We start from the raw sequence: 24,367 nt of genomic DNA on the forward strand, positions 1-24,367 counted from the left end.
TTCTATATTCATATGGTCCTAAGCATTATATAGTTTTTATAAATATTGTTAGGATAATAGTTGTACTTCCTCCATTTCAAATTATCGGCTTTATGTATATATGTTGAAATGTCAATTTTTTTATCCAAAAATAAAATTAAGAGACATTCGAGAGTAAAAAAAAACTCATAATCGTACCATTTAACATTTAGAAAATGACGTATCAAAAACATATTGACTCGATCAACATATATGAGCCTAAGAAGACATAGATCGATTTTATGATTGGTGATAGGACACATATAAAAACCTACATTTTGTACTTCGTATTTAAACTTCAATTAATAATCGTACTAGCTAGGATAAATGCCTAAATCATGTAAGTTTCAAAGAGTTCACAACCCTGATAATACAAATTTAATTTGACTATAAATAATATATAGTTCATTAAGTTATGACAATATGTAAGCAATATAACTTAACTGTCATTTGTTGGTCGGCTTTGAACAGTTACCGTATACTTCGTAATAATTATCAATTTCTTATTATGAGTATGTATTGATCTAAAACAACACATATACGAAAAAGAACAGAGTGAGCACACCATATATTAAAGCTAAAGATGGTCAAATTTGTGCATTTTTATGTGTAACACCTTCTACAAGTATAGATTTTTAATTCATTTATGTATATCTGAGCTACTACAGTACTACACTAGCAATATAGTTGTAAGAATTAGATAATAATAGGCAGATAAAATTACGAAAATACCCCTGATTTCTTTTTTAGTGATCATCCCCATGCATGCTCTTTAACAAGCACCGTAGCTACTCAGTTAACTCTGCAACAATGCATGCTAAAATTAAACAGGAATTTATGCCTTTGTTTGTTTATCTGCAAAAGCAAGCAGTAGTGTAACAGCAAAAATTAATAATTTTTCCAGTACATACATAATAATTTAAGACACAAATTATAATAAAGTAAGATTAATAATTAATGTGAACAGAATTGCATATTAAATTTACATATTGACTAAATAATGTCAACAGTTTCTTTTTTCTCCTGTGGTGCAGCATCATTGAGACCATGATTGGCTTATATGATGTAAGTTAGCCAACATCAAATTAAACCCTCTTCTGTTTCAGAATCCTTCTTCTATATTTCCTGATCTTTATTCAGTCAATTTGAAAATTTTCATTTTTTGGATCTTATTGTAACATTTTGCTTCTATACTGTTCCCTCGTTTTTTTTGTTTTATTTAATTGTTTTATATTGACTTTTACATTGTGTACCACATCTGTCTTATTTTGACTACATACGTACACTTGTTTTTACTAATTCAAATAAATAAATGTTAATATTTACTGTAAATTATTATTAAATTTGTCTCAATATATATTTTCAAAATTTATAGGAAGATTTCAAAATCATATTTTATGTGCTTAATTAGTATTTAAACTCTTGCACCAAAAAGCTAATTTCACATTACCATGTAACAACTAATTTTGCCAAACACGCTCTATATATGATTCAGATTCTCCCTCCTCAATAATGGTTTATGACATGTTTAATTTGCTAAAAGATAAAGAAGAGATGAGGCACAATGACCCATTGTCATCTTCAATCTTTGTCACTAACATGAAAATTACCAAATTATTGTGGGGTCTAAGGTTTCATACCATCTATTAGATATGTGCTACTCTTAAACTTAACCACCTTCAATTTGCATATGGTTTGATGCTATTTTCCGAAGGTAATATTATGTGTTTTTTCTTTTTTCCTTTTTTTTGGTACTTGTGTTAAATTTTTTTGCTACATTCTTAATGTCCTAGATCTGATTTGTCACCCAAGAACTTAAAATTAACTATTTATGTTTCCACCATTATTATTTCTATCTCTTGATTTTGAACTTAGGATAAGAATTTGGATCTTTGTAGTTTCTCATAAGACAATTTGATTTTCAGACAACTTAGGGTCCCAATTTCTTCCAAGAGGATAAGTGTATGTAATACCATGATATTCAATTCATTTTTGTGGATATGATTGTTGCAAGAATTAAATCAAAACACCGGGATTTAACATTATGATAACAGTTCATTCTCACTAGCCTTAGCTTGTTTGATACCAAGCATGTAGTTCATTGTATGAATTGAACACGATTTTAATTATGATGACGGTCCAATATCATCACTAGCCTTGTTTAGTTTAGAACTAAATTTGTCTCGCAAAAAAGTTGTTACATTTCATATGAGAACACAAGTTCTTGACACATTTTAGGCATACTTCATGTCTTACGTACCTTTTAGGCATCTCTTCCTATTATTGTTGGGCATATATAATTGCATGGCTAGGCAGGCATTTAAGGGGAGTAGTGTTGATGTTTGTGATGGAATGTCACTTACACTTGTGGAGTCCAGGCATAATCTCGCAATGCATTGCAACATCTGATTGTGCTACACTGATTGCTAGTTAATTTGACACTACTTACACAGTGTTACACGGATCATATGCACACCATCGACGTGTGAATTGCACGCGCTTACATATCTATCATAAATAAGCCATCGTTAGGGATGCATCAATTCGATCGATACTACCCGTTGCTCTCGGATAACAAGTATTGTAATTTTCGGGGTTCCCTACCCACTTGTCAACGATGATGCATTTCATTATAAGAGTTCATAACTTCCATAAAATATTTGATATCTAAATGTATGGTAACAAACCAATATATAGTCACCCTATCTCGTCTGACCATGACTAGTTTTTTTCCAAATTAAAACATCGGCCACCTGATTTTTGTCCTTTATATCCCACTAATATTAGTTACAAAATGAACTAATCATTAAATATATGCTTTATACATTAGTCATATCAGATGTTAACATTCCTAGATTATTATTCGTGTTAAAGCTATATTGAAAGAGATTGTTCCCAAATTCAGACCACTTGCACCAGTATGATCAATCTTTGTTGATTAATAAAAATACCAAAATAACATAAATGTTTTAAAAGAACCAACCAAAAACAACTAATTAACTTTCTCAAAAAAACAAAAATAACTAATTGAGAAATGGGGTAATGCTGATAAATGTGATGGATAATTTTATTTTTGTGGTAGTAATGAGCTGTTGGAACCATCAATTTCATTATGATGGGCATGTTTAGAATGCTGTAGATATTCGGTTAGTCCGCACGACAAACAAATTGTAATTTAATTGTGTTGATGTATGGTGTACCGTATTCTATATACATCCGGGTGTACCTTTATCTTAAGGTCCAGGTGCATGGCAGCATGGTAGCATGCTGGAGTATTAGCAGATTGGAGAGATCATGCCAATCGGATCAAGGACGTACTGACCGAAATTCTCTGTGAACGTGTTTCCGGTGAACCCCCAAAATATAAGACAATTAGGGGAAAACAATAGGGAGAAAGCAAGGGAAAATCCTCTTCTTGATCTCTTAGATATTTCAACTGTAAGAGTTCATTTGACCTATATATTACCAGCAAGTCACAGAAGCAAAAACACAAAAAATTCTGCAGATGACAATTAACAATAACACATGTATTTTTTTCCTTCCTATTTCCAGAAATGTTTACTGTCATTTTGAGAGCCAATAGATAATAAGGAACAAAGTACAAGCGGCAATGACTGCAGAGAGAATGAGTGTATCTCTGGAGCGCTTCCTTCTGATTGAGCCTGCACAGTCATATCAAAGATTAACCCTGTTTTTAGATATATTTGAAGTTAATTGAGATTTTGCTCTAAGCAAACAAGAGCAAGAAAGTAAATTGTATTTGTACCAAGTACACCACGAATGACAGGAAATTTCTCGCTTAAAACCTTCACTTTTCCTCTAACATCGCCAAACAATGCCCTCTGAGAACCTAAAACTGACCTTGTTGCCTGAGCTTGATTTATTACCTCATCTATCTACAGTGCATAAACAGACAATTGATTATTAAAAAAAAAAAAAAAAAACTTAGACTCAATAAAAAAAAAACTTAGACTCGATAATTATACAAAGACATAATCCCATTTTTTTGTGGACCATCCCTATCGCTATCAAAAGTGAAAGGAAATTATTTAGCTCCAAGTAGGCCGCTTGCTCCCTCGTTCCAAAGACTCAATTAATGAAAATTACAGAATTTGACATATTATAGAGCAATCAGAGTTTGATCAAATTGACATGATGGGGACTATGAACTTTGTCACGAGGGCAAGAAACAGCTAATGCACTTCATGGACAGATAACAGAGTACGCTTATTAATCAAATTAATAGAGCAGGGACTATAAACATTGTCATGAATTGCTGAAATGAGAACTGAAGGACCAAACTTCTAATTCAAGGCAAGAACAAAAAAGATACATAAAAGAAAATAGGACAGAACTGATAAGAACCTTTAAAGTTTACACAAAACAAAGATTAACTTTTAAAGTTAGTTTTGGCACTCCATCATTGATTATTCTGTATGACAAACAATTAAAAGTTAGATCCATATTGTGGCTAGCTGTAGCTTTGTGGATACTTTGTTCCCAATGATTAAGGTAATTTGTCCCCAAACATGTCTGATTAGTTGCTGGTCTTCGACTAGATTCTGTCACAAGGACTTTTAGCATAAAAAATTGGACACTCCACCATATATAATTACCAGAAAGGAAAGCATGATTAGGATTCGATCCCAAAAGACACTCCACCATATATAATTACCAGAGAGGAAAGCATTATTAGGATTCCCAAAACTATTAACTTCCTAATCAGTGCTAAATTCATCATCATACACCTTCAACCCCTATGTCTTTAATATCGCACACTCCCAATAGTCTCACCCAATATCAGTAACTTGGCTTTCATCATGGCAAGTAATAGAGCTAAATCTAAAGCAGAAATTCTTATCACAATATGATCCAAGGTTTACAGTCAGTCCATGAACAAGTTAGCAAATCTGAAAGTTCCTTGGACACTGAACTAGATGTAGGTTCAAAAACTCAAATTGAATGATATATAATGTATGTCCCCACTAATCATTATCCAAAAGGTTTTAAAAAAGACATTCCTTGAAATCTGTAAGATAACAGTACCCTCCAGCCTCTTCTACTAGCCAGGGCCCCAATTATCTTGCCTCACAGGGGCACATCTAGCAAATGCCTTTAATCCAACAAGTTGAGGGATGGCAGTTTGCAGTTCCTAACAGACAGCAATGACTACATAAGTTCATTCCCTCCATATTTACACCTCACAACTTCACTGTTTACCTGATCCAAAATGCCAATCCTCTCCAAATCGTAGCAATAATTTTGCAAGTTGCAACCTCAATATATTATACAATGAACACAAATGATATGGAGTTTCCAATGTGCCCACGAAATTTTAGGCATGACTCCAAGTTACAAAAATACTCTGGTCAAAATCAACAATGACCAATTTTGATTACTAAACAGCTCACCAAGGAAGTAGACAGATCTTGCATTTAACATGCCATCTTTCATCATTAACATCCTTGTGCAGAGCCAGTATTTTTGTAATTAAAGTGCGGAAAATTCCAGGTTTAATTTCTCTAAGATTTGTAAATCAATGACCTTCCAACCTCTTTTCCATCTGCCTCCCAGTTGCTTAACGTTCTTTGGGTCATAGTTTACCAACTTCTTAACCTTCTTTTGCTCAACAATCAATATTTTGTAAAATTGATTAGAATACTAATTGAGATGAATCAAACAAGACCCCATATGAATGTTTTTTCTTATATATTGGTAATAAAATTTGAAGATTCCCTCAAATTATGATTAGCTGCAAAATTTTGATATGAAACATCACAAAGAAACAGAGGGAGTATTTGGGAAGAGACTTTGAAATTTTGAAGAGACTACAAGAAATCATAAATGCAAAAGGCTTTTAGAGCTTACAATGAGCCTTTAAAAGTAATTAACAAATAAAAATATTAAGTTCAGACTCCCTGTGTTATAGACTTATAGGAATATTCTTGGTCAAGTTGATCATTTCCAAATAATATCATACAAAGTAAATTACAAATTAATAAGACAGGTAAACAGTATCAGTAAGATATAAGCAGGAGAAAAAAAACCAGACTTTATTTATTAAAAAAAAACACTTGTTCAAACTGCTAAGAATTTCAAAGATAAACAGGGTCATAGTACGACTAGTGGCTACTGGCTAGTCTGCCACATACTTTCCACAGTAACTGTTTTATAAAGATTAAAAACAAATGACATTATCCTCAAAATTGAGAGGCTTACATGAGATATACTTCCATGAATTGCACCTCTTTCTCGCAGCAACTGCGCATTAGGAGCCATAGTCCCTGATGCCTGCATGAGGTAAACATGAGTAACACAATCAATAATGCAAAACTAAGTCATGAACTACGCAATTATCAAGATTGCCCACCTTGTACTCACTAATATCATCTCTCACTGAACTAAGAAGCTCTGCATGTTCCTTCATTGAACTTATATTTCCTTTGATACGCTTGAACTCCTATAAACATGAAAAAAAAATCATTGAATGAAGCCTATGATAGCTCATAGAACAAGGGACCATAGTACAAGCCTCACCACATAATTTTTTTTGAATAAAATAATAAATAAGATACTGGTGTTGTTTGCATATATTAAACGAGCCACTACATGAAGCAGAAATGCAGAATTAACAAATAAGATTTCAGAATAAAAGATAAATGATCGTTGTTGCCCCATGGCAGACTAGTGATCACATTCGTAGAAAATAATAATACTGCACAATGCAAGCAAAGGTGAAGGTACAAGGAAAATGAATAATCAATCTGCATCCCCTTCCTGTCTCTTCAAATCATCTTATTACACACAATGCTACCGCTACAGGTGTACTATGTAATTACAAATCAGGTGGAAGCCAACTCTAAGGAACAACTATTTCAGTTTGTTTCCTTCAATGCAAAGATGGATACTTTATAAGCCATGCCCTGTGTGGATCCACGTGAAACTAAACAACTTTACCAGTTCAATGTTCACAAAAGCATTCCATGTCAATAACCGATTTTGCCTTCATATTAGACAACCAGCCAAATAATAATTCACTTGTAACAGAAAATAATGAATACCTGGGTAAACTCATGAAGTATGTCTCGGTGTCTTGCCAGTTTTTGAGTTACCGATGTCGTGGGAGCAGCTGATGCAGCACATCTGCCCATTGAATCATTTATGTCAACTAGCTTTTCAAGTAAAGACTGGATTTCCATTTCCATAGACTTCCATGACCTGCTGGAGCTCACTGTTGGTGATCCAGTATCCGCATAACCTAATTCCATGACACTATGCTCAGAAAACAGAGGGAACCACCATGAATTCTACATTAGAGTTGAATTTAGAACATGAACAAACAGCATACATCTGTGTACACTCAATCCTGAGTCCTAACATAGTAGAATCACGTTGTTATAAATAGAAAATTTTGATCCCTTCCCTTCTCCCACCCCCCTCCCCCCATAAATAAGACATAAGTCCTCTTATAGCAGGGTGAATCTTTCACATATAGCCTTTCTAAATTCTGACTTTCAGGGGTGAGATCTTCAACAGGATTGATACAGAATTGTTGTTTCTTATGAAACCCTCATGAATATGTCCCTCTTTCCCCTGCTCCAATAATCTCTCCACGGTAATGTAAGGCTGTAAGCCCTTCATCAAGTTTGTCAATTTATACTGAATCAGTACATCTGAACATGCTACTGTAGCACCATATACAACAAAGAGATTGCTGTACGCACATAGAGAGAGGGGGGGGGGGGGGGGGGAACGCCAAAACTTTGCATCTCTAATAAAATCTAACAATTTCCTTGATTTCAAAATCCAAGATCATTTATGGCAAAGGAACTTACAGATATTGTCATGGTGCAAAAACTGATTTTTCCTCTTTTGGGCCAAGAAAAAAAACATAGTGAGCAAAAAATGGGGGCTATGGGAACTTGGGAAGTGATTAAGCAAAAGCCAAAAAAGAGGGTATAAAAATCAAATTTGAGACCCCTTTATAAAAGGGAGCTAGAGAGGAGGAGGGGGGGGGGGAGACAAAAAATCATGCAAGTAAAACCACAAAAAAGTTTAACCTTAACAAAGGAAATAATAGAATTTGCAAAACACAAATAATTTAGGAACCCAAAATAAAACAAAATAGTATTTATATTTAAAGTCGTGACATGTCCTCCACCCCTCCGCTCAGATTTCTTCCCTCCACTCCACCCTATCCAACGCCATAAATTCCTCAATCCCAAAAGACTCACATCACTCTCAATCACCTTCCCTGTTTTCTTAGGTCTTTCCCTACCCCTCACAATCCCTTCACTACGGAAAGGTTTGTAGGTTAGGCCCAGTAGAGAATTCCAATGAGTATCTTGAGTAAAAACATGCCTCCTGGAACTGAAAGGAACCAAATCCGCTAGCGTAAATAATCCATCATGCAAGTTTTGCAATAATTGTTTTTTTTTTTTGGGGTGGAGGAAGGGGGTGGAGGGGAGGGCGGCAGCACAAGATTAGTCATGCTGTATAAGGGAGGAAAGCTACACAAAAGATTCAAATTAATTCTAAATGAAGAAGACTATATGGGAATACATGTAAGAGTGGATCTTGGTTAGTAATTAAACAATTTCTATGCACTTTTTAGCACTTAAATTTGAGAAATATTTTAATTGGTGTCATCATTCCACCAAATCAAATACCCCATGTCATGCAATTAAAGTCTAGTTTTGGCTCTGTGAACAGAAATAAATCTTCACTCCAACCATAAAAGTCACATCCAATCCTTCAGTACCTTCCTCACATTGAAATTTCCAACACTTCCAGTTCCAGTATTGTAAGAGTAGTTCAATAATCAATACTTTACTTGCATACATGATACATCCTAGTCCACACTCCAAACAACACTATATATCTTTGGTAGAATGGTAGTAATACTTCTAAGCTCCTTCCTACTTATATTAAATCAGTCATTCAACAGCAAGATCGCCTTACCCACAACCTTCAAACCTTATTCTTATCCCAATGCCATTATAACCTTCAACCCGATACTGGTGGGTTAATGACTTAATGTAGCATTCTCCTTCAACCGCCCTGTACGGCGCCAAAATGAAGACTCAAACCACAGGTTCCAATAGTTCACACCGTACTAAAACCAACTAAACACCCATACCAACACACCCACAAATTCTTACCCCAATGCAGAGTGATCCAATCACTAGAAAACTTCCCATTCACCTCAAATCACCATCTAATATAACACAGTCAGAGTTCTTTTCTGCTGATCAAAATTCACTGCCCACAAAACTAATTAACCAAATTGGTAACTAAACGATCTCTATCTACACCCAATTGCCCTAATTATAAACAAACAGCACCAATTTATACAAAAACAAACTAACTACTCAAAAAAAACATGAGCATAAACTAATGCAATCATCAAAATCTGAAATCAAATTTAGGATACATAAATTCAACACAATGTAGACCCATTAAAACCCAATTCAAAATTAATCAAATCAAAATGTAAGAAGAACAAATACCCAGAAAAATTAGAATAAAAAAATGAGGTTACCTTGGGTAAAACGAGCACCAAGCTTAGCATAAGAAGAAAGCTTAACATCAAGATCACCTTCAATCTTCCGGGCTTCTTTTCGGAGCTCTTCCCACCCAGATTCCTGCAACTCCATACTCAGATCCGACATCCTACCCACCTGACCCGATTACCACAACCCGCCCGACTAAATTTGAGAATTTTGCAACTTTTTTGGGGATGATTTTGATTGTAGTGACACAGTTAGTTAGTTGATTTTGTTGGGTATTTCTTAATTGATGTTAATGGAGGTTTTTCAGTGGGTTTTTTATTTTATTTTTTTTAAAAAATGAAATTGATTTTTCCAATTTAAGAATGTGATCTACTGATCTATGATCAACCTGGGAAAAAATGGAGGAGAGAGAAAAACAGGATCTGAATTCTGAAGTTTACAGGTTCAGTCTTGAGTGTTGTTTGAAATTGGGCTGTTAGCCTGTTAGGCCTTTGGGCCTCATGTTTTTCTTTGGTAAGAGAGAAGTTATTTGTGTAGAATACAAGTATAAAGCAAAGGCATTTACTTCATTTACTCCATTATATTTTATTAATGAAATCTCTTTTCTTGTAAAAAAAATGTTTTATTATTTCTTGATCAATATCTATGTTTATGAAAGGGCAACTAGAGAGTGTGTTGATTTGGTGTATACGTGTAAGAAAAAGGCACATTGTGATGAATACGTGAAAAAGAATGTGTGAATGAAGTAATAACAGATTAAGAGTGCATAGATGGACTAAAAGAGGTTCATGAAAAATGCAATAGAGTGAAAGTCATAATATTGTAACTTTTTGAAATATACAAAAATGGAAAGTGTTGAGATCTTATAGATACGAAATGATGTATATTTATTTATGAAGTAACTATGATATTCATCAGTATCAACAACGGTAATAATAAATGCATTATTAGCTGTAAAAAGGGGTTTATCGTGAAAGTAAAAAATGTTGAGAATTGCAAAAGCGTCAACATGTAAGATTTGGGGAAAAATAAACCATGAACTGTCACTAATCAACTAAGGGCTTGTTCTCATACGTTGAAATTCAATTCAATTCAGTTCAGTTCAGCTCCTAATTTCCTTCTCTTATAAAATATTCAGTTCAGCTCAGCTGAGTTCAGTCAATAAGAACAGGCCCTAAGTATTAACAACCCTCACAACATCCCTTGAAATACAACTCTAACAAAAGAAAGCAAAGGGTTGTTATATACTTATATTAGCCAGTTAAGCTAATATATTGACTTAACTTGCTTATGAAATCTAAGACAATAAAGAGCAATGACTTTTATAATTTATAATTTTCTTAGCCCCAATGTCAAATTTATTGATTTTTGTGTTTCTATTATACCGAATCCTCTAATTCAAGTAAGGTGGATCAATGTACAATTCTAATTTGATATGACTGCTTTTCTTAATAAATAAATTTATTATGTACTCTGCCCACTATTAGTTGTTACGTTATGTTTAGAATACGGAGTAACATTTAGTCACCTTTAATTTTATAGTCTTATCATTACAATATTTATTATTTGTAATTAGTTTTATCAATACTTTGCTTATTCAATTTTTTTTTTTTTTTTTTTTTTGGTGGGTGGGAACGACAATTGATGCAATTAATTTAAAGTTTACTTAATATTTTGTCATACTACATAAGTTTCTTTCAAATAATTATAGAAAAGTATATATGTCATATTTTTCTTTAATAAAAATACAAGCATGTCATACTCTATATCCTCTGACTATGAATTTCCGAGGGATTATGTCGGTACGAATTCGGAGAATATTAAACATACATAATTTTTTTAGAAGGGCTTAAGAATATGCTATAAGTACAATTAAGCAAGTACGGCACGTACATGTGTGACAACATCAATTCACAAGTGGATAAAACAAAAATATATTAATCCATGTGGTTTTTTTTTTTTTTTTTTTTTTTTGAGAGACGTTTAGTATCAATTTTATTAATCAATGGACAATTTGTCCATTAGAACATACGGAGCGATTACATGTGGGTAAAAATTCTCCCAAACTTGTTCTACCTCAAAAGGTACTAAACTAGCAAGGTGGTGGGCATTCCCCTCCCTTCTAACATGTGACCATGAAATATAATCAAAACAAGAGCAAAGAGCAAAAATATCATCAAGCACTGAGTCGAGGTCCGTGAAGAAAGTAGCAGCCTTTGATAGACGATTCACCACAAGTTGGCAATCGGACTCCATAATCACATTCTTATACCCATAGCGTTGCGCCAACTTGACACCAAAATGCAGAGCTTTGCATTCAGCCACCTCAGGGGGCCAATAGCCACGAACGCGGCGAACCCTAGCAAACAAGATTTCCCCTGATTCATCCCCTGATTAATCCATGTGGTTTGACAAAGTAAGAAATTCGTAATTAAATTAATTATACTCCAAATTTCTTCCTTTTTTTAAAAAAAAAAAATAAATAAAATAAAACACTGGTGTAATTGATAAACCTTTGATTCAAGTTTAGAAAAGTTTACCGTAATTTTATTATGCTTCATATTTACAAATTTTGTTTGATTACCTTACATTCTTTATTATCCCACACTTTTATACCTTTATTACACCCATTCTTTCACTTTACTCACTTTTTTTTCCTACCTTTTAACTTTTAAGTCTTAACTCATTTTTCTTACTTAAACTAAATTTCACTAGCAAACCCACTAAGTTTTCACAACCATTTCTAGAAACATATATAAAGTATTTAATAAGTAGGTTAATTGAATACTTGAGGAGGGAGTGCCTTTGTAGTGTGTGTATATATAATTATGTAAAAAAATCATCATATTTAGAAAATAAACTTTGAAACAAAATTAATAAAAAGCAAATCTAACAAATGCTTTGTAGTATTCGTACTAAGTAATAATTCGTTTATGCTTAAACTTTTGTAAACTTTAATCACATAAATAAATATGTATTACAAGAAAAATTAGACACAAACTCGTTGTACAACAATTGCAAGTTGGTTCAAAAGAGCTTTCGATATGCTATATTGGCATATTATGTTTGGAAGTTAGTTTGTGCAACTACAAGATAATATATGATCACTTTTATAAAACTATATATTCAGTATTATTCAAGCAAATGGACTATCTTTAATAAGCATTACGGATAAGAGCATCAAATTGGAGATGATAAACAAAGTGTAATGATCTTAACTTGATAAGCATTAAAGCTTATAAAACCATTATCTAATGATAATTGCTAGCTACTTTACGAATAATTTTTTGATAAACCAAATCTCCTTAATTAAAAAATTTGGTATGCCACTTGCATTCTAATTTTCAATTGTGTACCTAGCTTTGTCCTTAATTGATGAGCAGGTGAACCTTGAAATGTTTAATTAGTTAATTAGCGTAATTGACGTTGGAATTATTAGCATCCAGCAAATGCTTTGTCATGTAATATACATCTAGAGGATTAGTGGTAGGTTATATTAGTAACTCAAAACCAATAAATTAAACATACTAATGAGATTATGGCCTATTGACAAAGATTGAGGTCATCGCATACTCAAAGTTCTTGCACTGTTTCTTTTTTTTCTTTTTTCTTTTTTCTTTTTTTTTTTTTAGTTTTTTGTCTTATACTTCCTCCGTTTTCTTTTACTTGCAACACACCTTTTAAGCACGCAGTTTTAGGAGATGATTAGTGAGGGTAAACGAGCGATTTTATCAATATAATTTTTACACGAAAATTAGAATAGGGTTAAGTATCATTTGTAAAAATTATAATGAAAAATTTGTCCGTTTACATTACGTAAACCCAACCTCAAAACACGTGCCACAAGGCTGTGTTGCAAGTAAAAGAAAACGGAGGAAGTATAGTTTAGTGAGATCCCAAAAAAATACTTAAATTTGCGGCTTTTCTCCCAAAAAAAAAAAAAAAAAAAAAAAAAAAACCTTAAATAAAGAGTAGCAAGTTTTTACCATCTGACATGTGACATCAAAGATGCTATTATTTGATATTTCATATTTAAAAAAAATTGTTACTATCTTGATATTGTCTCATTACATCAAGATTTTAATGTATAGAAATCAATTTATGAGAATTACCAACTACGTACTTGTGTTAATTGTGAAATTGATTTAGACACATTATGCACATAACTAATAACACATTTAAATGAAGCAATGTTGCACGTATTTATTGCAGCTTGTATTGTTAGATGTTAAAAGTAGAGCTGTCAATTCAGGTAAATGGGTCGGGTAAGAGTGGGTCGGGTCAATTCGGGTCGGGTCAATTCGGATTAATTCCATAACCTATGCGGGTTGGGTTTGGGTTGGGTCATGCTTGAGTCGGGTCACGTCGGGTCATACTTCTTATCGGGTTTGGGTCGGGTCGGGTGAACAATAGGTCGGGTTTTCATGGGGTCATATAATGCCGTTTGGAATCATATATAATCATTATATGTTGTCATAAATGTTCGTAGTATGCTTGACTTGATGAAATCCGTGCAAGTTGTAAACCAGTAAATTGGTCGTTTAAAGGCAAATTGGATGGTTCCACCCACCCTATTGGACTCCCGGACGGTATTAGAGACCATGGTAAACATTTCGGCAATTTTTATTTCCGGGCGAAAAAAAGTAAAAAAATTCCAAAATTGAAGGCTAATACCCACGTTTTTTGAGAAATTTTGGAGGTTTCGGGGCCCGGTGTCGAAAAGCCTTTAGATTATAAGGGATACATCTTGGGGTCATACAATGCCGTTTGAAACCATATATGATCCTTATATGTTGTCATAAATGTTTGTGGTAGACTAGAGTTAATGAAATTGGCGCAAGTTGTAAACCGATAAATTGGTTGTTAAAGGCAAATTGGATGGTTCTACCCACCCAATTGGACTCCCGAAGAATATTAGAGACCATGGTAAATATTTCGGCAATGTTTATTTCCGGGCGAAAAAAGTAAAAAAAATTCATAAATTGAAGGCTATCGCTTTTTGAGAATTTTTGGAACCTTCGGGGCCAGGTGTCGAAAAGTCTTAAAATTATAGGGAATACATCTTGGGGTCATATAATGTCTTTTTGGAATCATATATGATAATTATTTGTTGTCATAAATGTTCGTGGTAGACTTGAATTAATGAAATCGGTGCAATTTGTAAACCGGGAAATTGGCTGTTTAAAGGCAAATAGGATGGTTTCACCCACCCAATTGGACTTCCGGAGGGTATTATGGGCCTTGGTAAACATTTCGGCAATTTTTATTTTCGGGCGGAAAAAAGTAAAAAAAAATCCAAAATTGAAGGCTAATATCCATGCTTTTTGAGAAATTTTAGAGGTATCGGGGCCCGGTATCGAAAAAGCGTTTAGATTATAGGGGATACATATCGGGGTCATATAATGTCGTTTGGAACCATATATGATCATTATATGTTGTCATAAATGTTTGTGGAGTTAATGAAATCGGCACAAGTTGTAAACCAGTAAATTGGCCGTTTAAAGGCAAATTGGATGGTTCCACCACTCAATTGGACTCCCGGAGGATATTAGAGACCATGGTAAACATTTCGGCCATTTTTATTTTCGGGCCAAAAAAAGTAAAAAAAAATCATAAAGTGTAGGATATATCCACGCTTTTTGAGAAATTTTGGTGATTTGGGGTCGGGTGTCGAAAAGTCTTGAAATTCTTGGGAATACATCTCGGGGTCATATAATGTCGTTTGGAACCATATATGATCATCATTTGTTGTAATAAATGTTCGTGGTAGGCTTGAAATAATGAAATCGATGCAAAGTGTAAACCTGTAAATTGGTCGTTAAAGGCAAATTGGATGGTTCCACCCACCAAATTGGACTCCCGGAGGGTATTAGGGACCATGGTAAACATTTCGACAATTTTTATATTCGGGCGAAAAAAAAGTCAAAAAATTCCAAAATTGAAGGCTAATATCCACGGTTTTTTTGAGAAATTTCGAATGTTTCGGGGCCCGGTGTCGAAAAGCATTGAGATTTTAGTGGATACATTTCGGGGTCATATAATGTCGTTGGAACCATATATTATCATTATATGTTGTCATAAATGTTCGTGGTAATCTTGAGTTAATGAAATCGGTGCGAGTTGTAAACCGGTAAATTGGTCGTTTAAAGGCAAATTGGATGGTTCCACCCAGCCAATTGGACTCCCGGAGAGTATTAGGGAACATGGTAAACATTTCGGCAATTTTTATTTTCGGGTGAAAAAAAGTCAAAAATTTCCAAAATTGAAGACTAATATCCACGCTTTTTGAGAAAATTTGAAGGTTTCGGGTAGAGCTGTCAATTCGGGTAAACGAGTCGGGTTTGGGTAGGTAAGAGTGGATCGGGTCAACTCGGGTCGGGTTAATTCGGATTAATTCCATAACTATGCGGGTCAGCTTTGGGTCGGGTCACGCTTTAGTCGGGTCACGTCAGGTCATACCTCTTATCGGGTTTGGGTCGGGTTAATAACAGATCAGGTTACATTCGAGTCGGGTGAACAATAGGTCGGGTTTAATTTGGGTTTTCACGGGTTAAAACGGGTTAGGGTAATTCTCGGGTTCGAGTCGGGTTATACTCAGGTCGGGTCATTCTCGGGTTTGAGTTGGGTTCGGTTCAAGTCAATAATTTGCGGGTTATAATCAGGTCGGGTCATTTTCAAGTCTGGTCATTCTCGGGTTCAAGTCGCGTTCGGTTCAAGTTAATAATTTGCGGGTTATAATCAGGTTGGGTCATTTCCAAGTCGGGTCATTCTCGAATTCAAGTCGGGTTATGTTCAAGTCAATAATTTGCAGGTTACAATCAGGTCGGGTCATTTCCAAGTGAGGTCATATTCGGGTTCAACTAACTATAAACAGATAATTATCATTTTTATCAAGCTAATTGTTTCCTTTGACAATAATATATATGGCAATATACTAGGGAACAATAGACCATAATTTAGGAAGATAATTATCTCTTTTGACCATACAACCAATATATACTATATTTAACTCTTAAATTTGAGAATGATGCTCCTTTCTTTTGCTGGCTTAGACCGACTTGGTCTCCCTAATCAACAATAATAAGGTGGTCTAAATTGCATTTAAGGTGATTTGAAATCGGATCAGGAACAATTTGGGTTGAATTTAGGTCAGGTCAATAACAAGTCATGTTAATTTTGAGTCGGGTTAGTAACAGATCGCGTTGAATTTTTGGGTCGGATTAGTAATAGGTTTGGTAAAATTCAGGTCGGGTCAATAACAAGTCGGGTTGAATTTGGGTCAGGTCAATAACAAGTCAGGTTTGTAACAGGTTAGAAACGAGTCGGGTTAAATTCAGGTCAGGTTAGTAACAAGCTAAGTCGTGTTAAATTCGGGTTTGACGGATTAAAACGGGTTTGGGTCAATTTCAGTTCAAGTCGGGTTCAGTTGAGGTTAATAATTTACAGGTTACATTCGGGTCGGGTCATCTCCATGTTCGGGTTCAAGTCTCACATACTCGGGTCAACTCGGGTGTAGGGTTGGTTTCAAGTCGGGTTTGGGTCACCATTTTTTCGGGTTCAGATGGGTCGGTTAATAATCGGGTTTGAGTCGGTACTTCGGATCGGATTAACTTTTAACAGCTCTAGTTAAAAGATACCCCTAAAATATTTAATAAGAAAATACATAATTGTTATATGCTAGAAATTACTAGAAAATAGTCTTATATTATTCTTTATTGTATATACCCCTATTTACATGTAAAATAAATTTCATTTATATTTGCAGGGTAAATATCAATGTCGTTAATTAAAATTGATGTCCTTAGGGATACTATTTGCACTTACTTCCTTCCGTTTTCTTTGACTCGAAAAAGTCAGTTAAATTGTTGTTTGGATTGAATCCCTAGATCATCACACGTTATCTCACTAAGACTAAAGTGTTTGTTGATTGCAAAGTACTACTTGTATATAGTTTTGAAAGATGATTATTGCTTTAATTTAGAGCTCAACATTCACACAAAAAATTGAACTAAAAGAATCATTAAGAAAATTCAACAAATTAAAAAGTCAATTTGCTAACTCCTAAGACTATTCAATCATAAAAAATAGCACGAATAGTATATTGTCAATATATTAATTATTTAAGAAATGGTCAATTTTTTAATTATATTAGACAACTACTGTGAATTTTCCCACGTACACATACATTTTTAGTTTCCTACAAAAACCCCATACTACCATTTCCTCCTTTTCGTCTAGGTCGCTCTTCATTCATCCTTCACCACCATGCTCATCATTTTCCTCCTCTTCTCATCCTTAATCAATCACGTTTAACCATCAACATGAACGTCTCGTACCTCGCCCTAAGACGACCATCACCGCCTCGACAAAGAGGCTTCAGAATCCGGCTCAAACAGCGGGCCGCACGACTATTTCATAGGGTTACGGGCCGGGTCACACGGGCTTTTGTCCGGTGCTGTTCCAAGCTGAGGAGAACATTTCTTAAATTCGGGCCGGGTTCGGGTTATGTCCGGGTCAATGAGGAAAACCGGGCTAGGAGGGCACCCAAGGGTCACTTAACGGTGTATGTAGGAGGGGCAGCCGAGGCGAAGAGGGTGGTGGTGCCAGTGATTTACATAAACCACCCGTTATTTAAAAGTTTATTGGAGGAGGCACAAGAGAAGTACGGGTTTGATCATCCGGGTGGGATCACAATACCCTGCCCTGTATCCGAGTTCGAGATGGTTAAGTCCAGGATTGCAGCGGGTCGGGCTCAGAATGGGCCTTTGCCTTGGCTTGGTAGCTCCCATTGCTAACTAGGTTTTTTTTTTTTCGCTTTTAAATTTTTGTTTTGTTGATATTATATTTTAAACGTTTAAATGTACACCATTTTATATAAAAATGCTAGGTTAGCTATAACATATGGAGATAAACTCATAAAAGTGCTACGAATAGGATAGTAATATGGAGTAATAAATTAATATTGTAATACCGTAAACACACAAGGCTTGAGGAGTTGAGGAAATAAAGTTTAGTACTCTTTTCGTCCCTTAGTTATATACCTAATTTTCTCTATTGTATGAGTAATAAATAAAAGAAATAGACATTTAATTAAGGGATGAAGAGAGTATTAGAAGACTAATACTGTACATCTTTTAACGGTTTTAACTCTTAAGCCTATATTTATTTAATTTGTTGTTGCTTGTTGGTAGCAAATGATACGAGTAACAGGCACCAGTATTGCAGATTTGTGATTTTAATCATGTTTCATAAGTTAAAAAAGTCCTCTGACATTAAACTTTGTACGGAAAATAAATTAATGTTGAGACCAATTCGGTGTATTATGCGTTTTCTCGGGTTTTGGCCGGCGAAGATACCGTATAAAACAGCTGCCTCACTAGGTATATATCCCATAATTTCATAGTTTAGAGATATGATTTTAATATTTTAACCATTATCAGTTACCACTAGACCAATAAGTAACTTGATTGATTTGTAATGTTATACTTAGATCATCTCTAATGGTAAGACTTGAGGGACTTTTTTAGGAGAGAAAAAGTATTTTTTGCAAAGGATACCAATAATTTGGTATTTAAACTTAACAACTCAAAAAAAAAAAAAGTTGCTAAGTTTAATTTTTTGAAAAACTTACAATATGGATTTGGTGGACCATAAATTAAAAGTAATATACTTTAAAGAGTCTCACAATTGGGAAATTAGACTTTACATGAGTTGTTAAATGGAGAAGTGGCTTGGGTATCACCATTAGAGGTAAAAAAACAACTTATTTTGTATTTCAAATACGTAGTATTCAATACTTAAAGTTGTGTCTTATCAATGGAGATTGTGTTATAGTGTTACTTGTTATACCCTTTGGATCTCCGGATACACTGATACACCACAATGGGTCAATGGCACGATATCATGCTCTATGACTCAGCATTGAAGAGGGCTTGATGTTTTGGGCCAACTCTGCTGACAAAAAGGGCTAGTAAAGGCCCAAATGTACAAATGTTAATTTGGATATTTGGACCTTCTCTTCAAACAACTGAAAAGTGAAAACCATTCAAATTTCATTTGGCTGACAGGGTTGCTTGGGATGAGTCATGGTCAACACAAAATTCTATGAGTACCCATCTTCTCTTTTTTCATTTTTCTTAAGCAAAATTTGTCAATTACTACCGCAAGTTAATACTATTTTGTAAATTACTATCGCAAATTAAAAAAGTTGTGAATTACTACCGCAAAAAATTTTAAGATGTTGCGATTACTACCAAACCCCCATTAAACCCAACTATGACGTCATTATATCACTTTAACCCATGGTTAAAGCCCTTAACCATGACGTTATTATATCTCTAATCCATTTTCTTTTTTTGGGGGTGCTGGTTAAAGCCCTTAAACATGGTCAAACACGGGTTAAAGGGATATAATGACGTCATATTTGGGTTTAATGGAGGTTTGGTAGTAATCGCAACATTTTAAAAAAATTTGCGGTAGTAATTCACAACTTTTTTAATTTGCGGTAGTAATTTACAAAGTGGTATTAACTTGCGGTAGTAATTGGCAAATTATCCTTTAAAGATATTGAACATTAAAATTTAAAGATATTGATTATCAAAGTTATACAAAATTTAATTTTCAAATTTTATAAATAAATCAAAAAAAATAAATTAGAGTATGCAATACTACGTATGCAAAATTGCAATATACGGTATATAAGTATGTAGTATATTAAACCAACTATAAGCCTATGACCATATATATGATCGAATAATATATATAATCAATCATGTGAATTATTGAATAAAGGATTTTTATTGAATAAATTATTGTATGACTTGATACAAGTACGTAGGCACGTAACACATTTTTTTTTCTTTTACAGGAGTATAACATCCTAAAGCATCAATGAATTTATTACAAAAAAAAAAAAAAAAAAAAAAAGAAGGAAAAAAACATTAGATCATTTTTATGAACTTCATATTGTTTGATGAATTGTAGCAAATGCTTCACGTAATCACCTTGAATTAGTTGACTATGGGCACACTGTGTAGCACAACGGTCTCAACGGTCAAGCCCGGCCCGAACCCGAACAAGACACCCCAATCCAACCCTTCTCCTGTGGTAGTCATTTCTCCATTCATTGACCTCTTCCTCATCTCATCCAAGATGAACAAAACACAAGCACTAGACATGTTTCCATACTCACTAAGTACGTGTCGAGTCGAGCTGAGTTTTTCTTCCTTGAGCCCAAGTTTGGCTTCCACTTGGTCTAGGATTGCAGGACCACCCGGGTGAGCCACCCAAAAGATGGAGTTCCAGTCATCGATCCCTAGAGGGTTGAATGCTTCAACCAAGGCCTTCTCAATGTTTTTTGAGATAAGGCCCGGAACATCCTTCAGTAAATGGAAGGCTAACCCGACTTCTCTAAGGTGCCCATCGATGGCACCCTCAGAGTCAGGGAGTATTGTCTGAGCGGCCCAGACAAGTTGAAAAATGGGCCGCTCAATGGACTCTACTGGATCGGCACCTACTATGACAGCACCAGCCCCGTCCCCAAATAGGGCTTGTCCAATCATAGAGTCCAAGTGGGTCTCAGTAGGCCCACGGAAACAGATAACAGTAATCTCAGCACACACCACCAATACACGAGCTCCTCGGTTGTTCTCAGCGATGTCCTTGGCTAGACGGAGGACAGTGCCCCCGGCGTAGCAACCTTGTTGGTAAAGCATGAATCGCTTGACCGAGGGTTTGAGGCCGAGGAGTTTGGTAAGTTGGTAATCAGCACCAGGCATGTCTACACCCGAGGTGGTGCAAAAAATGACGTGGGTGATCTTGGACCGCGGTTGTCCCCATTCTTTGATGGCCTTAACAGCCGCCTCTTTACCGAGTTTTGGCACCTCGGTTGCGAGGATGTCTTGGCGTGTGTTTAGGGATGATGCATTGTAGTCGCACATGTGAGGGTTTTCGTTTAACAACTCCTCGGATACGTGCATGTACCTTTTCTTGATCATGGATCTATCACCTGTAATTATAGTCACGTAGAATTGTTAGCATAATAATCTTTTTATCTACATTTTTGCAACCTACTAGAACAAATCAACAAATGTATTGTTATCATGGTATAGAAGACGCCAGGATGTTATATTATATGATACGATAGAATAATTTTAGTTGTATTCTATGTAGTAAATAATTGCAACCTACATACTAGAAAGATGACTCAATAATAGATCATGGAAGCTAAGATTGAGAATGATATAATGAGAGTGTGTATAAAAGGAAAATACTTACACATGCGCTTAAACTTTTGCTTGAGATCAGTCATATGCTCGCTCTTAGTAACACGGAAGTAAAAGTCAGGGTACTCAGCCTGTAACATTTCATTAGCAGGGTTAGCGGTTCCAATGGCTAGGATGGCAGCTGGACCATCAGCTCTTTGAGAGTTTCTGATTTCTTGAACAGATGGAGTAGTCGCCATTTCTTAGAAAGATTATATTATTTAGTAACAAACAAAAGATTTATACACTTATGTTTTATCTTAAGTTTGCTTGAAGATAGTGAGTGATGAAAGCTTGATGAGTAGAAAGGTTTGTAGGGTTGGGGTTTATATAGGAAGCCTATCATAGAATATCGCATTAAAATAAAGTGGCTCTAAGAAGAATAAGAATTTTTTATTTTCTTCTATTTTGGCATTATTTTCTACACTGCTTAAGCAACTGACTGTTAGAAAAGTCTTACGACATAACATGCATATATTTTCAAGCTAAGTGACTAAACATTAGTATGCCACCTACCTTTTAAATTAAATGAATGTAATGACCTTGACCAATTTTTAAAAAGCGCACAACAATATTGAATATTATTATACTGTCCAAATATTAAATATTAAATATTATAAGTTACAACAACCACTTACATTACTTGAAATAACAAACGCCCGACTCATTGAATTTTAAACTAGTTTTTTTCCAAGAAATTTGCAACCCATCATTTATATTTATATTTTAAAGTATAAATTATAAAACTAGTCAAACTTATGCTACAGCAGTCAGCAGATAGAATTAGTATTATTTTTCTATAGTGAATTGAACAATTTGTAGCATGTGAGGCAGTGCGTTAAACGTTAATGCATGCATCTTCATTGCTTAACCCAGTAGCCCACGCACCTTTGAATATACTATTTTTTTCCTATTATACTTGTTTTTTTCTCTGTACTCTGTATTTGATATATATTTTTATCACAGCGCGAATATATAAGGGTTAAGTTGTTTAATTTTAAGATAATACTCATACGAAATAGGTTCGGATAACTCATACAAAGAGAATGAGAATTTTGGTTCACAAACAAAGTTCAATTCAAGAAGATTTCGTACTAATTAAAATCATTTGGTGATAGTATGGTAGGATTAACCCTACCTTATAAAGACATACAAGTATAAATATGTAGATGTATCATAGGCCCGAACAAAAAAATTCAATTTATATATTAAGCAGTTTGATTGATTGATTTGCCAATTTGATCTTATGATAATCTTCAAAGATTGCCAACTCCACAAGATCTCGACCCTTTTGTTGATAGTAAATTTTCTTATTTTCTTTCATATATAAATTAGGACACAGTCTTGCGAAAAAAAGTTCCTAATTTCATCTATATGTATCTTATCTTAAAATAGATACTCCCTCGCTTCATGTTTAAATAAATGAAACGTTTTGACTTTTTGCACTATTCATCTAATTCACTTTTACTTATGTTGTGATATATACATAGGAATCATTGCACCAAAAAAAAATATACATACGAATAAATGTAGTCATGTGGATACTTGTTGGAATCTTCTCATCAATGAATATTTTATTAATATGAAATTGTTATAATGTTTACTTATTGATAATTAAAAATATTTTTTTTATCAAAGTTCTGCATTGACATACGTGTACAAGGAAACATTTTATTTATTTAAACACGAAAGAAGTAAATAAAATAAAAAGAATAAAAAAAAAAATTTAAGATTGGAAGGGACAATTATTATTTATTGAACTGAATTGTTTACGAGAGAAGAAAATTAGAAACTAAACTAAATTAAATTGGACTGAACTAAACTGAATTGTTTATGAGAAAAAAATAATTATTACGTAAAAAGTAAACTGAACTAAACTTAAGACGAAGAGAACATGCCATGAGTCTTACAAACTGACCTACCACCAATTGTCAAATAACACACATACAATTCAAAAATGCACTAAGATATTTCTACGGAGCAATTAATACTTGTTTATATCGGAGTACTACTCCGTACTCGGTATTATTTTGACATACGCTTTTGTGAAGAATGCACTGACTTAATTTCTCAGTTTTCAAAAGTATAAAGAATACAAAATATGCATTTATTAACTTGACAATAGGTAGCGGTCAATTAATTTTTTTCCCAATTTAATTAGGTTGAATACTTTAAGTAGAATAAGAATTTGAACTTGTAAAGTTGTATAATGATCATTAGACTAGAAAAGAAAATGAAATTTACCCAAACCTCATCAATACATTATTATTAATTGCACGGACCTATCTCATTTCTTAGTTTCTACCATGTAAAAGAATATGAAATTTGCATTGATTTGACATTGGGGTCAATTGGTCAAATAATATACACTACTTGATCATGTTAAAATAAGAGTCACAAACCCTTTTTGAAAATTGAAATTACAAACTTTATCAATCATCCATAAGATAAAACATAGCTAAATGAGAATTTTTTAGGATTTTTTTTTCTGAAAAACTACTCTGTATACATTAAATTTTGTGAAAAAATTACCTTATAAAAAATTGTTTTAAGAAACCACTACATAAAAACTAA

General features: G+C 34.1%; 2 protein-coding genes across 3 annotated transcripts; both read right to left on the reverse strand.

Moving 5' to 3' along the window:
* Window positions 1–3,410: 3,410 nt before the first annotated feature.
* LOC110714265 (Golgi SNAP receptor complex member 1-2) lies at window positions 3,411–10,054 on the reverse strand. 2 transcript variants are annotated; one of them, XM_021892763.1, is made up of 6 exons: window positions 9,560–10,054; window positions 7,080–7,276; window positions 6,389–6,478; window positions 6,238–6,309; window positions 3,785–3,914; window positions 3,411–3,680 (listed from the first exon to the last, which is right to left on the reverse strand). In XM_021892763.1, exons 1-6 carry the CDS (start codon window positions 9,687–9,689, stop codon window positions 3,583–3,585), a joined length of 717 nt encoding a protein of 238 aa, XP_021748455.1. In that variant the 5' UTR covers window positions 9,690–10,054; the 3' UTR covers window positions 3,411–3,582. The 2 variants fall into 2 exon arrangements, with proteins under 2 accessions (XP_021748455.1, XP_021748456.1); XM_021892764.1 differs by having other exon boundaries at window positions 7,080–7,290; window positions 9,560–9,697.
* A 10,250-nt stretch (window positions 10,055–20,304) lies between these two features.
* Window positions 20,305–22,101, reverse strand: LOC110714094 (chalcone synthase 6-4-like). The gene is made up of 2 exons (XM_021892567.1): window positions 21,807–22,101; window positions 20,305–21,537 (listed from the first exon to the last, which is right to left on the reverse strand). The coding sequence occupies exons 1-2, from the start codon at window positions 21,991–21,993 to the stop codon at window positions 20,540–20,542; spliced, it is 1,185 nt and encodes a 394-aa protein (XP_021748259.1). The 5' UTR covers window positions 21,994–22,101; the 3' UTR covers window positions 20,305–20,539.
* Window positions 22,102–24,367: the final 2,266 nt, after the last annotated feature.

This window comes from Chenopodium quinoa, unplaced genomic scaffold (assembly GCF_001683475.1).
Source record: "Chenopodium quinoa cultivar QQ74 unplaced genomic scaffold, ASM168347v1, whole genome shotgun sequence".
Lineage (NCBI taxonomy): Eukaryota > Viridiplantae > Streptophyta > Magnoliopsida > Caryophyllales > Amaranthaceae > Chenopodium > Chenopodium quinoa.